This window comes from Pseudophryne corroboree, chromosome 6 (assembly GCF_028390025.1).
Source record: "Pseudophryne corroboree isolate aPseCor3 chromosome 6, aPseCor3.hap2, whole genome shotgun sequence".
Taxonomy (NCBI): Eukaryota; Metazoa; Chordata; class Amphibia; order Anura; family Myobatrachidae; genus Pseudophryne; species Pseudophryne corroboree.
The window spans coordinates 264,176,686-264,193,566 of record NC_086449.1 but is presented as its reverse complement, the minus strand read 5'-3'; the positions used below and the strand labels follow the sequence as shown (position 1 = coordinate 264,193,566).

Sequence of the window (16,881 nt, the reverse complement as noted above, 5' to 3'; positions counted from 1 at the left end):
TGGTAACTCATTCAGGGGACCATGGAGTCTGCCTAATATGATAATTCATGTGACTAAGAAATTAATATACGGCCTTACCTTCCATCCAGAGGATAGATAACTCAATATCAAAAAAGGGTCGTCTATCAGAGATTGGGATTGCTGCCTCACATCACTGGGGTCGCGGGTGTCCGGATTCTGTAACTTTGTCTGTCACCGGAGGGGGCGCTAGTGGGTCAGGGTTGGTGTGACGTAATACACGAGGAGACCGAAGCATAGTCCTGCGCATAGGCGCTGATATTTATTATGTCACAGGGATCACAAAGCAATTGAATAACAGGTGCAGTGGAATGCAATTGCAGTGGAATGCAAAACCAGAAATAACAGGAAATAAATATTCAAAAGTCACTGGTAACTATGATTGAAACAAACAGAACTCCGGTAATTGTAAAAAGCACATAGTCTCAGTATAACTCAGGATGAAATAACTTTGGAAAAACAGAACTCTGATAACTGTACAGACTCTATGAAGCACAAGTCCAAATAGCCTAACGGGCTTAAGCAGGAGACAGTCTCTAAGCAAATAGATATTAACTGCTGAGATGCACAGATGGTAAATGAGTGCACAGGTAGATAATGATAAAACACCTGAGGAGAGTCTCTTACTGCTGGTGGATTGTGGCTGGCTGTGGCTGGAGTTTGTAGTTCCACAGGAACACTGGAACAGGGAGATGACTTGGAGATGCCAGAAATAGAAGACTGCTGGAAACAAGGATTGAAGACTGGAACCTAGTTCCACAGGTCCAATACACAGGGGTATCTCTGCAGATAGATGACTGCAAACAGGAGACGCCTGTTCACAGAATGTGACGTGTTGTCCAAGCCCATGAGACTGAGCCAGGAACTGGAGTTTATACCCCTTGGTCTGTGGTGATTGGATGTTGCATCTGTGAGGACACACCCTGCTGGATTAGGTGTTCAGATCAGCTGTGGGTTAGCTGAAGCACTGTACTCCAGGCTGCAGTAGACTGAAAACTGGAACAGAACTGAACTGCTGGAACCTGTAGTTCCACAGTAGTGATGCGATGGAGAATGCAGATTCCTGACAGGGGGGTTCTGTGCCCATCATGACCCTGGCTGTGTGGAGTTTGTATGTTCTTCCTGTGCCATACCTCCTAACTTCTGTCTCTAGCAAGGAGGGACATCTGCGCGTAGCGCGCGGGTGCCCAAAAGTGGTGTGGCCTATGGAAAAGGGGCATGCCCCATTTTCGTCACTGGGGGGGGGCATGCCCAGCGCTCTGTGAGTTGCCTCTTCTTCTGTCTCCACTGAATAGACACTGTGCACATGCGCAGAGCAGCGAGTGCAGGAGCCTCCCAACTGCCCTCCCCCACTGCGGGACACTGCAGCCCGTGGGTGGGACAGTCCCAAAAAAACGGGACTGTTCCACGAAAATCGGGTCAGTTGGGAGGTATGCTGTGCTTTCCCGCGAGATGGAAAACTGATGTCTAATACATAACCACAAGGTTAGAGACCCATCTCTGTAGGCTGCTCGATTACGCAGGCCATTGGTACATAGGCCGGTAACCTTTAGCAGGGTTAAAACAAGAAAGCATCGCCAGCTGGCTTTATGATGCTTATGCGGCATATGCAGGAGTTTGAAAGCTTCCTACAGTATGCGAGGTGGTTAAATTTTTTTTTTAAAATAAGCATTATAAATGCATGTGCATCGCCTCTCTGCCTTCTGGCAAAGATTAAGGGTAGTATCTGTTCTTATTAGTTTCATGTCTGATACGCCCCCTATCTGGGAGCCATATATTATATGAAAATTTAGAACAGGGAGATGGGTAAAGCGCTTGTTCTGTCCACTCCGCGCTTTAAACGGGTACTGCAGTACTACTAGGACATTCTCTGCTCATAGAGCTTATGATTATGTCAGTGGTTAGCGAATGCTGGGTTCAGGAATCTCACGGATCACTACCGGTTGGTCCATGTACCTACCGTTGTGGCTACGCCCACCAGATGTGCTTACCCGCGATCATCATCTTAAGGTTGCAAGTGTTGGGGGCAGTGCCAGTGGTGCCTCAATGCAACAGAGGCACCAGAGGAGAAACAGATTTGTTTTACAGAATCACAAAAACTGAGCACCAAGTCTATTCCATAAACACTTCCGAATGAAGGTGGTCCTCCACTCCTAAGGGATTCCAGGGTAGAGGCCCGTTTAAAATATTTCAGCATATTTAGAAAGAGCTCCTGCCAGGATCCCTGGGTAAAAGATCTGTTTACCTTGGCATGAAGAGTATGTTTAAATTCAATCCTCTTCACATTCCGAAGAATTGCGGGAGATATTATAAGAGGCTGTACTAAGACTGGGTCAGACCCAAGCTATAGTTCCAGTTAATAATAATAATAATAATTTTTATTTATATAGCGCTCTTTCTCCAATAGGACTCAAGGTGCTTAACAGATACATAGCATAATATAGTATAGAAAATAATGAAGTACAGAACAGCTTTTCATAAAATACAGAAGCATGGAGATACTAAAGGGACATTTATGGGAATGCTTGAGTAAAAAGGAAAGTCTTGAGTCTACTTTTGAAGGATTCTATAGTTGGAGCCTCTCGCACTGTGCGGGGAAGTGAGTTCCATAGAGTCGGAGCCGCATGACTAAAAGCTCGACCCCCAGATGAATTACGGGAGATTCAAGGTACTGCTAAAAGTCCTTCATCTACAGATCGCAGTAATCGAGTGGGGCAGTATGGGGTCAGTAGCTATTTCAGGTACCTTGGGCCCTGGTCATGTACTGCTTTGAAACTCAGTAAGCCAATCTTGAAGATGATTTGCCATCTTACAGGCAGCCAGTGAAGGGAGTAGAGTATGGGTGTTATGTGGCTAGAACGGGGCTGCTCGGTTAACAGCCTGGCAGCTGTGTTTTGCACCAGCTGTAAGCGGTGCAATTCTTTTACTGGGAGACCAAGGTAGAGGGCATTACAGTAGTCCGCAGGTTCTCAAACTCTGTCCTCAGGAACCCACACAGTGCATGTTTTGCAGGTAACCCAACAGGTGCACAGGTGTATTAATTACTCACTGACACATTTGAAAAGGTCCGCATGTGGAGCTAATTATGTAACTAGTGATTCTGTGAGGAGACCTGCAAAACATGCACTGTGTGGGGTCCTGAGGACCGAGTTTGAGAACCTGTGCAGTAGTCTAATCGAGATGATACAAATGCATGGATGACTTTTGGCAGATCATCTGATGGAATTAAGTGCTTGAGTCTGGCTATGTTCCTCAGGTGAAAGAATGAGGATTTGATTGTGGCCGATATCTGATATTTAAGTGTCAAGCCACCATCCAGGACAATGCCAAGATTCTGCACACGATCAGTGGTTTGTAATTCTGAATCCCCGAGTGTAAGTCCAGTTGGTTGGCTATGCTGCAGTCTTGTCCTTTGATGTTGCGGTCCTATCATAAGGACCTCTGTTTTATTCGGGTTCAGTCGCAGCCAACTGGCACTCATCCACTCCTGGAGTTCAGCTAGACGGCCATTTAGGGTTGCTATTGGGTTATCAGTGCCCGGAGCAAAGGACAAGTACAGTTGTGTATCATCTGCATAGCAGTGGTAGACTAGCCCATGGCGCCTGATTATTTCACCCAGCAGGAGCATGTATACTGCAAAAAGCATGGGGGATAGTATAGAACCTAGTGGGACACCACATGGCAATGGCACTGGTGGTGATGAGTATAATCCAAATGATACTCTCTGTGACCTGCCTGTGAGAAATGATTTAAACCATGTAACGACTGTGCCATCCAGTCCACAAAAATGTATCAGTCGCTCAATCAGAAGCCCATGGTCCACGGTATCAAATGCTGCAGAGAGATCCAGAAGGATTAATATTGAACAGTCACCTCTGTCTCTTGCCATCAGAAGATCATTTAACACACACACACACACCAGGGCTGTTTCAGTGCTATGTCTTCTTCTGAATCCTGATTGGAATGGATCATAGATATCATGGGTTGTCAGGCGGGTTTCCAGTTGATTTGTAACCACTTTCTCAATAACCTTTCCTAGAAAAGGAAGGTTTGATACCGGTCTGTAGTTGGTCATGCAGTCGGGATCTAAATTAGGTTTCTTAAGAAGTGGTCTAACAATTGCTTCCTTTAGGGGTCCAGTAAATATGCCTGTCTGCAAAGAGCATTGAACAATTTTTGCAAAGACAGGACCAATTATATCCATACAACCTATTAGAAGCTTGGTTGAGGCAGGGTCCAGTTCACAGATGGTGGGACGCAAAATCCGAGCAATTTCAGCAATGTCCTTTACATCCACTGGGTTAAAGCTGGTCCATGAAGGCAGGTGGCTTATATTAGCAGGTTTTGTAGTTTGACACTACTTTGATGGCACTGTGGAGATTCCAGCCCGAATGGTGGATATTTTATCTGCAAAGAAGTTTGCAAACTCATTGCATCTTGCCTGGGAGAGGGTTTCATCAGTCTGCAGGCATGCTGGCTTGCAAAGCATCTCCACCTTGTGGAAAAGTTGAGCTGGCCTATTGTTTGCTGCCATGATTTCATTTGACAAACTGATTTCTTACGGGTGATTGTTGATTGATATTTTTCGTTATGCTTTCTTCTTCCATCGCCTTTCCAGTCTATGCCCCCTTTTCTTGAGCTCACTAACACTGTTGTCGAAACAGGGAGCTCGACGTTGTGGTTCACAAGGTCTTATACGCACAGGGGCGTTAATATCAATTGCAGCCTTAACATCCCTATTATAATAACGGACTAGGGAACAGGGATCTTCACAGGCACCCACTATAGAGAGATCCAGATTTGCTGTTAGAGCTTGGGAAGTCGTACCCCTCCTTTGACGATACCTGGTCAACTCCACGGGCAGAGATTTTATTTGAGGGGTTGCAACGGAGAACCAAAGGGAGTGGTGGTCTGACCAGATGACTGGGTTTATTTTTAGGTCAGTGACTTCTAATCCAATCTGAAAGACAAGATCAAGAGTGTGACCACTTTTATGTGTGGTAGAAGGAATGACCTGTGTGAAGCCCAGACCATTCATTGTGCACAGGAGGTCTTGGCCAAGGCGTGAGAGCTCATCATCCACCCATGCATTGAAATCCCAGAGGATGAGCCATATTTGATGTTCCAGAACCAGGCCAGCAACAGTGTCTGCAATTTCTTGTAGAAATATCTTTCCATCTCCAGGGGGCCGGTAAATGAGAAGTACTCTGAAACCTAATCCTGTCGAACTCCGGGCAGCAATGCACAGTTCTGCCTCGTATAGAAAACAGGGGATACTAATCCAACCTATTGTGCTACCGACTATGGACGGTTCAGTAAGGCCCATTTTGAATCTAAAATCCTTGAACCCTTACCTAAAGGTCTTCAAGTTCAAGATGGAATCCCTGCGAGCAGTGATTACGGGTCTGGAAGAACAGGAGTTCATGGTTTCACTGGATGTAAAGGATGCTTATCGCCATATCCCGATTTGGCTGCCCCACCAGGCTTACCTGCGGTTTGCTCTGTTGAACGACCACTACCGGTTCCAGGCTCTGCCCTTCGGCCTGTCCACGGCTCCGAGGGTCTTCACGAAGGTGATGGCGTAAATTATGTTCCAGCTCCGAGTCCAGGGGGTCAACATTGTCCCTTACCTGGACGATCTCTTGATAAAGGCGAGATCCAGGGAGCTTCTGTTGCTCAATATCAACCGCACTATTCAACTTCTGTCATATCATGGGTGGATTCTAAATTTACAGAAGTCTCACCTGGAGCCAATTCAGAGGCTCCTGTTCCTGGGAATGTTTCTGGATACAGTGGCTCAGAAGGTATTCCTCCCAGAGGACAAGGCAAGGACGCTCCAGGAGATGGTCAGAGCGGTTCTAAGGCCGAATCAGATATCCACCCATCTTTGCATATGGTTGTTGGGAAAGATGGTAGCCTCTTACGAGGCGATCCAGTGCGTAAGGTTACATGCCAGAACATTTCAATTGGATTTCCTGAGCAAGTGGTCCACATCACATCTTCAGATGCATCTGATCCATACGCCTTTCACCTCAGGCCAGGGTTTCCCTCCTGTGGTGGCTACAGTCCTCAGGATTCAGGATTGGATCCTCCTCACAACGGACGCGAGTCTCGGGGATTGTGAGCTGTCAGCCAAGGGGCTCAGTTCCATGGCAGGTGGTCCTCGCACGAAGCCCTACTTCCGATCAACATTCTGGAACTTTCTACAACGCTCTGCTTTGGGATCGGGCCATGCAAGTTCAGTCTTACAACACCACGGCAGTGGCATACATCAATCAACAGGGAGGAACAAAGAGCAGAGCCTGCATGTGAGAGGTCTCAAGGATACTCCTCTGGGCTGAAAGAAATGCAAGAGCAATGTTGGCCATCTTTATTCCGGGGGTGGACAACTGGGAAGCGGACTTCCTAAGTCGTCACAACCTTCACCCAGGAGAGTGGGGCTTCCTCCCACAGGTGTTTCGGCAGATCACCGACATGTGGGGCTGCCCGTAGATCGACCTGATGGCTTCTCGGCTCAACAAGAAGCTTCACCGGTATTGTCCAAGAACCAGGGACCCTCAGACCCTCAGGTGATAGCAGTGGATGCACTGACGCCGCCGTGGCCTTATCGGTTGGTCTACCTGTTTCCGCCGATTCCGTTGTTCCCAAGGGTGCTAAAGAGAATCTGGCATCAAAGAGTCCAGGCGAATTCTAATTGCCCCAGACTGGCCTCGGAGGGCATGGTACGCAGATCTTCTGGACATGTCCGCCAAAGACCCTTGGTCTCTGCCACTTAGAAGAGATCTTCTGCAACAAGGAACGTTTCTCTACCCGGACTTACGGCGGCTTCGTTTGATAGCATGGTGGTTGAGCGGAACATCCTAGCTCGCGAAGGCCTTTCTAAAAAGCTTATTGCAACCATGGTTCAGGCGAGGAAGCCTGTAACATCAAAGCATTGCCATCATATCTGTAGGAGATGTGTCTCTTGGTGCGAGGAGCGCATGTATCCTTCTGTGGATTTAAACTTGGGACGCTTATTGCGTTTCCTACAGGCTGGAGTGGATATGGGCCTACGTCTGGGCTCCCTCAAGGTCCAGATTTTGTCCCTCTCTATTTTCTTCCAGAAGAAGTTGGCAATGTTGTCAGAAGTTCAGACTTTCTTGCAACGGGTACTTCACATACAACCTCCCTTTGTGCTGCCAACGGCACCCTGAGATTTGAATGTGGTCTTAGCGTTCCTACAGTCCTCCTGGTTTGAACCTTTGATGGCGGTAGAAGACAAGTACCTTACGTGGAAGACTGTAATGTTGCTGGCCCTGGCGTGTCTCAGAATTGGGGACCTTATCGTGTAAAAGTCCATACTTGGTCTTTTACGAAGACAGAGCAGAGTTGAGGACTAGGCAGCAGTTCCTGCCGAAAGTTGTCTCTGCATTCCACTTGAAACGACCTATTGTGGTCCCGTCTAGTGCTGGCTCTTCTGCTCCTCCGGAGTCATTGGATGCTGTGCGATCCTTGAAGATGTATGTCAAGAGGACAGCTCGGATGATGCTCTATGATGCGCAGAATAAGGGTTGCCCTGCTTCTAAGCAGTCCATTGATCGTTGGCTTGGGCTTACTATCCAACAGGCCTATTTGTCGGCAGTCTTACCTGTTCCTCAGTCTCTGAAGGCCCACTCTACAAGATCGGTGGGGTCTTCCTGGGCGGCTGCCAGTGGAGTCTCGCCTTTGCAACTGTGCCGAGCTGCTACCTGGTCGGGGAAGAACACCTTTGTGAAGTTTTACAGGTTTGATACCCTGGCCATAGAGGATACCCAGTTTGGACAGGCGGTGCTGCAGACGTCTCTGCACATTCCCGCCCATTCTGGAAGCTTTGGGACGTCCCCATCGTACAAAGTGACCACAGTATCCCTTATGGATGCTAGAGAAAATAGGATTTTGGTTACCTGCCGGTAAATCCTTTTCCCGTAGTCCATAAGGGATACTGGGCGCCTGCCTCCGTGCGTTGACTTTTCTGCAGGTTTTTCTTCTGTAAAAGTTTACCTGTTCGGCTGTTTTGTTACCAGCCGTTGCTGGTCGGTTTATGTTGTGGTGTGCTGGTGTGTGAATCTCACCACTCGTTATGTTCCTTCTCTCAAGTATGTCCATTCTCCTTCGGGCACAGTTTTACGTAGACTGGCTGTAGGAGGGGGCATAGATGGGAGGAGCCAGCACACCCAGTTAAAGAAACTTAAAGTGCACCAGCTCCTTTGGACCCCATCTATACCCCATCATACTAAGTGACCCCAGTATCCCTTATGGACTACGAGAAAAAGATTTACCGGCAGGTAACCAAAATCCTATTTTCTCACTCTAACTAGAACAATTTCCGCAGTTTACTGTCATACGTAAATGGAAAGCATCAGTTAAAAGTTCTTAACTTTAAATTGTCGCCTCTTCCATTCACTTAGACAGTAGCCTTCGAACAGTGCACACATCTCTGTTTCCTAATCCTGGCAGGCATGGGAACTGTTTGACATGTTTGCAGACTTTTAATTCTAAGGGGCCCCATTTATCATTAAATATTTGCGTCTTAATCCCTGAAAACTGCAAATATTTATTATCCCCCAAATTTATCCCTGATAAGCTGCCGCAGATATCTCTGATGCCTGCTGTGATCCCTCCGTTCCCACAGACTGCCGCAACGCCCATAGGTTTCTATGGGGGATGCGATGCTGCCAGATTTACCAACCAATATGGCGGTAGCTTGCTGTAGTTTACGGAGCTACACATTGCAAATTTTGTTGACAGAGGGTTTCCCCCGGAACCCTCCCGGGCAATGGCCGCCGTGCATAGTTGGATACAAGGCAGTGAATAGAGCACATTATTGCATGGTTGACACCTTTCGAAGTCCCTGTCGATTAATACATCTAGATAATACACTGCTCAAAAAAATAAAGGGAGCACTTAAACAACACAATGTAACTCCAAGTCAATCACACTTCTGTGAAATCAAACTGTCCACTTAGGAAGCAACACTGATTGACAATCAATTTCACATGCTGTTGTGCAAATGGAATAGACAACAGGTGAAAATTATAGGCAATTAGCAAGACACAACCAATAAAGGAGTTGTTCTGCAGGTAGTGACCACAGACCACTTCTCAGCTCCTATGCTTTCTGGCTGATGATTTGGTCACTTTTGAAAGCTGGCGGTGCGTTCACTCTAGTGGTAGCATGAGACGGAGTCTACGACCCACACAAGTGGCTCAGGTAGTGCAGCTCATCCAGGATGGCACATCAATGCGAGCTGTGGCAAGAAGGTTTGCTGTGTCTGTCAGTGTAGTGTCCAGAGCATAGAGGCGCTACCAGGAGACAGGCCAGTACATCAGGAGACGTGGAGGAGGCCGTAGGAGGGCAACAACCCAGCAGCAGGACCGCTACCTCCGCCTTTGTGCAAGGAGGAACAGGAGGAGCACTGCCAGAGCCCTGCAAAATGACCTCCAGCAAGCCACAAATGTGCATGTGTCTACTCAAACAATCAGAAACAGACTCCATGAGGGTGGTATGAGGGCCCGACGTCCACAGCTGGGGGTTGTGCTTACAGCCCAACACCGTGCAGGACGTTTGGCATTTGCCAGAGAACAACAAGATTGGCAAATTCGCCACTGGCGCCCTGTGCTCTTCACAGATGAAAGCAGGTTCTCACTGAGCACATGTGACAGAGTCTGGAGACGCCAAGGAGAACGTTCTGCTGCCTGCAGCATCCTCCAGCATGACCGGTTTGGCAGTGGGTCAGTAATGGTGTGGGGTGGCATTTCTTTGGGGGGCCGCACAGCCCTCCATGTGCTCGCCAGAGGTAGCCTGACTGCCATTACATACCGAGATGAGATCCTCAGACCCCTTGTGAGACCATATGCTGGTGCGGTTGGCCCTGGGTTCCTCCTAATGCAAGACAATGCTAGACCTCATGTGGCTGGAGTGTGTCAGCAGTTCCTGCAAGACGAAGGCATTGATGCTATGGACTGGCCCGCCCGTTCCCCAGACCTGAATCCAATTGAGCACATCTGGGACATCGTCTCGCTCCATCCACCAACGCCACGTTTCACCACAGACTGTCCAGGAGTTGGCGGATGCTTTAGTCCAGGTCTGGGAGGAGATCCCTCAGGAGACCATCCGCCACCTCATCAGGAGCATGCCCAGGCGTTGAAGGGAGGTCATACAGGCACGTGGAGGCCACACACACTACTGAGTCTCATTTTGACTTGTTTTAAGGACATTACATCAAAGTTGGATCAGCCTGTAGTGTGTTTTTCCACTTTAATTTCGAGTGCGACTCCAAATCCAGACCTCTATGGGTTAATAAATTGGATTTCCATTGATAATTTTTGTGTGATTTTGTTGTCAGCACATTCAACTATGTAAAGAACAAAGTATTTAATAAGAATATTTCATTCATTCAGATCTAGGATGTGTTATTTTAGTGTTCCCTTTATTTTTTTGAGCAGTGTACATGCACATTGTGCAATGCAATCTTGGGCACTAGCATCGCACCCAGATCGCTTTGCAAATGTAGTGATTGATAAATACCCCCCAAGTATCTTGTCTGCCATCCTCATGCATTATAATCTGCTATATTTTATTTGCCTTCAGTGCTAATTTTTTAATTCTGTAACCAACATGCTACGGTCTGTTTCCTTTCCCCTCTTCCCTTCTTAGGAGTTTATTGGTTTCAGCGTTATACTTGTGCAGCTTGGGTGTCTACTTAGAATACTCCCATTAGTACTACAGTACTCTTCCCCATAGGTACACAGCTCCTTAAAATGGGTCTAATAACCCCTGCTAGTTCAGGTGGCCGCTTATCTCCTCATTACTTGCTATTGGAATTGAAGTGGGACCTCAATGTGCAGTCCCGTCATACATGTCACCTGTACTCAGTGGTGAGTCATTTTGGGTTGAATCCATTCGCATGAGACTGTAACCTTATTAGGAACAATACTTTGGAAAATTGCAGAATCATATGCATGCCATTAACAAACATCATGGCTGGAGAGTTATGGAGTGACTGCAACGGGTGTGGTATTGAAAGTCGACAGTAACTAGGTCGACAATGTCTAGGTCGACCACTATTGGTCGACAGTAACTAGGTCGACAGGGTCAAAAGGTCGACAGGGTCAAAAGGTTGACATGTTCTAGGTCGACAGGTCAAAAGGTCGACATGAGTTTTTAATGTTATTTTGGTGTCGTTTTCTTCGTAGAGTGACCAGTAACCCCAATTAGTGCACTGCGTCCCCTCGCATGGCTCGCTTCGCTCGCCATGCTTCGGGCATGGTGCCTTCGCTCCGCTGCCGCTTCGCTCGGCACAGATTACCGTTCCAATCGTAGTCCACGTGGATTGTTAAGTATGAAAAGGTTCAAAAAAAGAAAAAAATTGTGAAAAACTTATGTCGACCTTTTACCTAGAACATGTCGACCTTTTGACCCTGTCGACCTAGTTACTGTCGACCAATAGTGGTCGACCTAGACATTGTCGACCTAGTTACTGTCGACTTTCAATCCGGATCCCGACTGCAACGCCCACCATCAGTCCAAATGGAAATGGTGTTGCTGCACTGACACGACTGCTGAATCTGTGTTCATACTGCAAATATGTGCCATACACTGTTAAGGCAGGGGGACACTCTGTAAGTTATCATGTTTTTTATTTTGTGTTAATAGAAATCCCTGGAATTGGATGATTTGGGTCCAAAACGCATTGAGGCATTGCAAAAGGAAGCTGATAAATGGAACGCAAGAGCAAAAGAGGCTGTGAGCTCTATACAGAGTGTGACTGTGAACTATTTCAAGGAGACTGAAAAAGCCCTGGCTGGTAGGAAAACAGTAGTGGTTAAAAACTGTTTAGATATAGTCCAGATGCCCTCAGGCTTATTCCCAATGTGGCACGTTTTGCAGAGAGTGAAAACAAATATACTGTAGGTATATAATGCCCGAAATCTCTCCTTTTCTCTGACGTCCTAGTGGATGCTGGGGACTCCGTCAGGACCATGGGGATTAGCGGCTCCGCAGGAGACAGGGCACAAAAATAAAGCTTTAGGATCAGGTGGTGTGCACTGGCTCCTCCCCCTATGACCCTCCTCCAAGCCTCAGTTAGGTTTTTGTGCCCGTCCGAGCAGGGTGCAATCTAGGTGGCTCTCCTAAAGAGCTGCTTAGAAAAAGTTTTTAGGTTTTTTATTTTCAGTGAGTCCTGCTGGCAACAGGCTCACTGCATCGAGGGACTTAGGGGAGAGAAGTGAACTCACCTGCGTGCAGGATGGATTGGCTTCTTAGGCTACTGGACACCATTAGCTCCAGAGGGAGTTCGAACACAGGTCTCACCCTGGGGTTCGTCCCGGAGCCGCGCCGCCGACCCCCCTTGCAGATGCCGAAGATGGAAGCGGTCCAGAAGCAGGCGGCAGAAGACTTTTCAGTCTTCCTGAGGTAGCGCACAGCACTGCAGGTGTGCGCCATTGTTGTCAGCACACTTCACACAGCGGTCACGGAGGGTGCAGGGCGCTGGGGGGGCGCCCTGGGCAGCAATGTATAATACCTTTTTATGGCTAAAAAATACATCACATATAGCCCTTGAGGCTATATGGATGTATTTAACCCCTGCCAGATCTCACAAACTCCGGAGAAGAGCCTGCCGAAATAGGGGGCGGGGCTTATTCTCCTCAGCACACAGCGCCATTTTCCTGCTCAGCTCCGCTGTGAGGAAGGCTCCCAGGACTCTCCCCTGCACTGCACTACAGAAACAGGGTAAAACAGAGAGGGGGGGCACTTTTTTTGGCGATATTACTATATTTAAGCTGCTATAAGGATACAACACTTATATAGGGTTGTTCCCATATATATTATAGCGCTTGGGTGTGTGCTGGCAAACTCTCCCTCTGTCTCCCCAAAGGGCTAGTGGGGTCCTGTCTTCAATAGAGCATTCCCTGTGTGTCTGCTGTGTGTCGGTACGTGTGTGTCGACATGTATGAGGACGATGTTGGTGTGGAGGCAGAGCAATTGCCGGTAATGGTGATGTCACCCCCCAGGGAGTCGACACCGGAATGGATGGCTTTGTTTATGGAATTATAATGTCAGCACATTACAAAAATCAGTTGACGACATGAGACGGCCGTCAAACCAGTTAGTACCTGCCCAGGCGTCTCAGACACCGTCAGGGGCTGTAAAACGCCCTTTACCTCAGTCGGTCGACACAGACCCAGACACGGACACTGATTCTAGTGTCGACGGTGAAGAAACAAACGTATTTTCCAGTAGGGCCACACGTTATATGATCACGGCAATGAAGGAGGCTTTGCATATCTCTGATACTACAAGTACCACAAAAAGGGGTATTATGTGGGGGGTGAAAAAACTACCTGTAGTTTTTCCTGAATCAGAGGAATTGAATGATGTATGTGATGAAGCGTGGGTTAACCCAGATAGAAAAGTGCCAATTTCAAAAAAGTTATTGGCATTATACCCTTTCCCGCCAGAGGTTAGGGCGCGCTGGGAAACACCCCCTAAGGTGGATAAGGCGCTCACACGCTTATCAAAACAAGTGGCGTTACCGTCTCCTGATACGGCCGCCCTCAAGGATCCAGCTGATAGGTGGCTGGAAACTACCCTAAAAAGTATATACACACATACTGGTGTTATACTGCGACCAGCCATCGCCTCAGCCTGGATGTGCAGTGCTGGGGTGGTCTGGTCGGATTCCCTGACTGAAAATATTGATACCCTGGATAGGGACAGTATTTTACAGACTTTAGAGCAATTAAAGGATGCTTTTCTTTATATGCGAGATGCTCAGAGGGATATTTGCACTCTGGCATCGAGAGTAAGTGCGATGTCCATATCTGCCAGAAGAAGTTTATGGACACGACAGTGGTCAGGTGATGCGGATTACAAACGGCATATGGAAGTATTGCCGTATAAAGGGGAGGAATTATTTGGCGTCGGTCTATCGGATCTGGTGGCCACGGCAACTGCCGGGAAATCCACCTTTTTACCTCAGACCCCCTCCCAACAGAAAAAGACACCGTCTTTTCAGCCGCAGTCCTTTCGGTCCTATAAGAACAAGCGGGCAAAACGACAGTCAAATCTGCCCCGAGGCAGAGGAAAGGGTAAGAGAGGGCAGCAAGCAGCTCCTTCCCAGGAACAGAAGCCCTCCGCGGGTTCTGCAAAGCCCTCAGCATGACGCTGGGGCTTTACAAGCGGACTCAGGAACGGTGGGGGGTCGACTCAAGAATTTCAGCGCGCAGTGGGCTTGCTCACAGGTAGACCCCTGGATCCTGCAGGTAGTATTCTCAGGGTTACAGGTTGGAATTCGAGAAGTCTCCCCCTCGCCGGTTCCTAAAGTCTGCTTTGCCAACGTCTCCCTCAGACAGGGCGACGGTATTGGAAGCCATTCACAAGCTGTTTTCTCAGCAGGTGATAGTCAAGGTACCCCTCCTACAACAGGGAAAGGGGTATTACTCCACGCTATTTGTGGTACCGAAGCCGGACGGCTCGGTAAGACCTATTCTAAATCTGAAATCTTTGAACCTGTACATACAAAAATTCAAGTTCAAGATGGAATCACTCAGAGCAGTGATAGCGAATCTGGAAGAAGGGGACTTTATGGTGTCCATGGACATAAAAGATGCTTACCTGCATGTCCCAATTTGCCCTTCACATCAAGGGTACCTCAGGTTCGTGGTGCAAAACTGTCATTATCAGTTTCAGACGCTGCCGTTGGGATTGTCCACGGCACCTCAGGTCTTTACCAAGGTAATGGCCGAAATGATGATTCTTCTGCGAAGAAGAGGCGTATTAATTATCCCTTACTTGGACGATCTCCTGATAAGGGCAAGGTCCAGAGAACAGTTGGAGGTCGGAGTAGCACTATCTCAAGTAGTTCTACGACAGCACGGGTGGATTCTAAATATTCCAAAACCGCAGCTGTTTCCGACGACACGTCTGCTGTTCCTAGGGATGATTCTGGACACAGTCCAGAAAAAGGTGTTTCTCCCGGAGAAGAAAGCCAGGGAGTTATCCGAGCTAGGCAGGAACCTCCTAAAACCAGGAAAAGTGTCAGTGCATCATTGCACAAGGGTCCTGGGAAAAATGGTGGCTTCTTACGAAGCGATTCCATTCGGCAGATTTCACGCAAGAACTTTTCAGTGGGATCTGCTGGAAAAATGGTCCGGATCGCATCTTCAGATGCATCAGCGGATAACCCTGTCTCCAAGGACAAGGGTGTTTCTTCTGCGGTGGCTGCAGAGTGCTCATCTACTAAAGGGCCGCAGATTCGGCATTCAGGACTGGGTCCTGGTGACCACGGATGCCAGCCTGAGAGGCTGGGGAGCAGTCACACAGGGAAAAAATTTCCAGGGAGTGTGATCAAGTCTGGAGACTTCTCTCCACATAAATATACTGGAGCTAAGGGCAATTTACAATGTTCTAAGCTTAGCAAGACCTCTGCTTCAAGGTCAGCCGGTATTGATCCAGTGGGACAACATCACGGCAGTCGCCCACGTAAACAGACAGGGCGGCACAAGAAGCAGGAGGGCAATGGCAGAAACTGCAAGGATTCTTCGCTGGGCGAAAAATCATGTGATAGCACTGTCAGCAGTGTTCATTCCGGGAGTGGACAACTGGGAAGCAGACTTCCTCAGCAGGCACGACCTCCACCCGTGAGAGTGGGGACTTCATCCAGAAGTCTTCCACATAATTGTGAACCGTTGGGAAAAACCAAAGGTGGATATGATGGCGTCTCGCCTCAACAAAAAACTGGACAGGTATTGCGCCAGGTCAAGAGGCCCTCAGGCAATAGCTGTGGACGCTCTGGTAACACCGTGGGTGTTCCAGTCAGTGTATGTGTTTCCTCCTCTGCCTCTCATACCAAAAGTACTGAGAATTATACGGCAAAGGGGAGTAAGAACGATACTCGTGGCTCCGGATTGGCCAAGAAGAACTTGGTACCCGGAACTTCAGGAGATGCTCACGGAAGATCCGTGGCCTCTACCTCTAAGACGGGACCTGCTTCAGCAGGGACCGTGTCTATTCCAAGACTTACCGCGGCTGCGTTTGACGGCATGGCGGTTGAACGCCGAATTCTAAGGGAAAAAGGCATTCTGGAAGAGGTCATTCCTACACTGGTAAAAGCCAGGAAGGAGGTGACTGCACAACATTATCACCGCATTTGGAGAAAATATGTTGCGTGGTGTGAGGCCAGGAAGGCCCCCACGGAGGAATTTCAATTGGGTCGATTCCTACATTTCCTGCAAACAACAGGATTGTCTATGGGCCTCAAATTGGGGTCCATTAAGGTTCAAATTTCGGCCCTGTCGATTTTCTTCCAGAAAGAATTGGCTTCAGTTCCTGAAGTCCAGACTTTTGTAAAAGGAGTACTACATATACAGCCCCCGGTTGTGCCCCCAGTGGCTCCGTGGGACCTTAATGTAGTTTTGGATTTTCTCAAATCCCATTGGTTTGAGCCACTCAAATCGGTGGATTTGAAATATCTTACATGGAAAGTAACCATGCTACTGGCCCTGGCTTCAGCCAGGAGAGTGTCAGAATTGGCGGCTTTATCGTATAAAAGCCCATATCTGATTTTCCATTCGGACAGGGCAGAACTGCGGACGTGTCCTCAGTTTCTGCCTAAGGTGGTGTCAGCGTTTCACCTGAACCAGCCTATTGTGGTGCCTGCGGCTACTAGCGATTTGGAGGATTCCAAGTTGCTGGACGTTGTCAGGGCATTGAAAATATATATTTCAAGGACGGCTGGAGTCAGAAAATCTGACTCGCTGTTTATACTGTATGCACCCAACAAGCTGGGTGCTCCTGCTTCTAAGCAGACGATTGCTCGTTGGATTTGTAGCACAATTCAACTTG

At 48.1% G+C, this 16,881-nt stretch overlaps 1 protein-coding gene and 1 non-coding gene across 2 annotated transcripts in view; both read left to right on the top strand.

Annotated features, from left to right (window-relative positions):
• The window catches only part of WHAMM (WASP homolog associated with actin, golgi membranes and microtubules), a 106,036-nt gene that overhangs the window by 18,973 nt on the left and 70,182 nt on the right, over positions 1-16,881 (top strand). Inside the window, exon 3 of the mRNA XM_063925973.1 lies at positions 11,692-11,842. Coding sequence (XP_063782043.1) covers positions 11,692-11,842 — 151 coding nt within the window. The remainder of the gene's footprint in view (positions 1-11,691; positions 11,843-16,881) is intronic.
• On the top strand, positions 1,706-1,890 carry LOC134938159 (U2 spliceosomal RNA). The gene has a single exon (XR_010180784.1). It is a non-coding gene; the product is annotated as a U2 spliceosomal RNA (small nuclear RNA).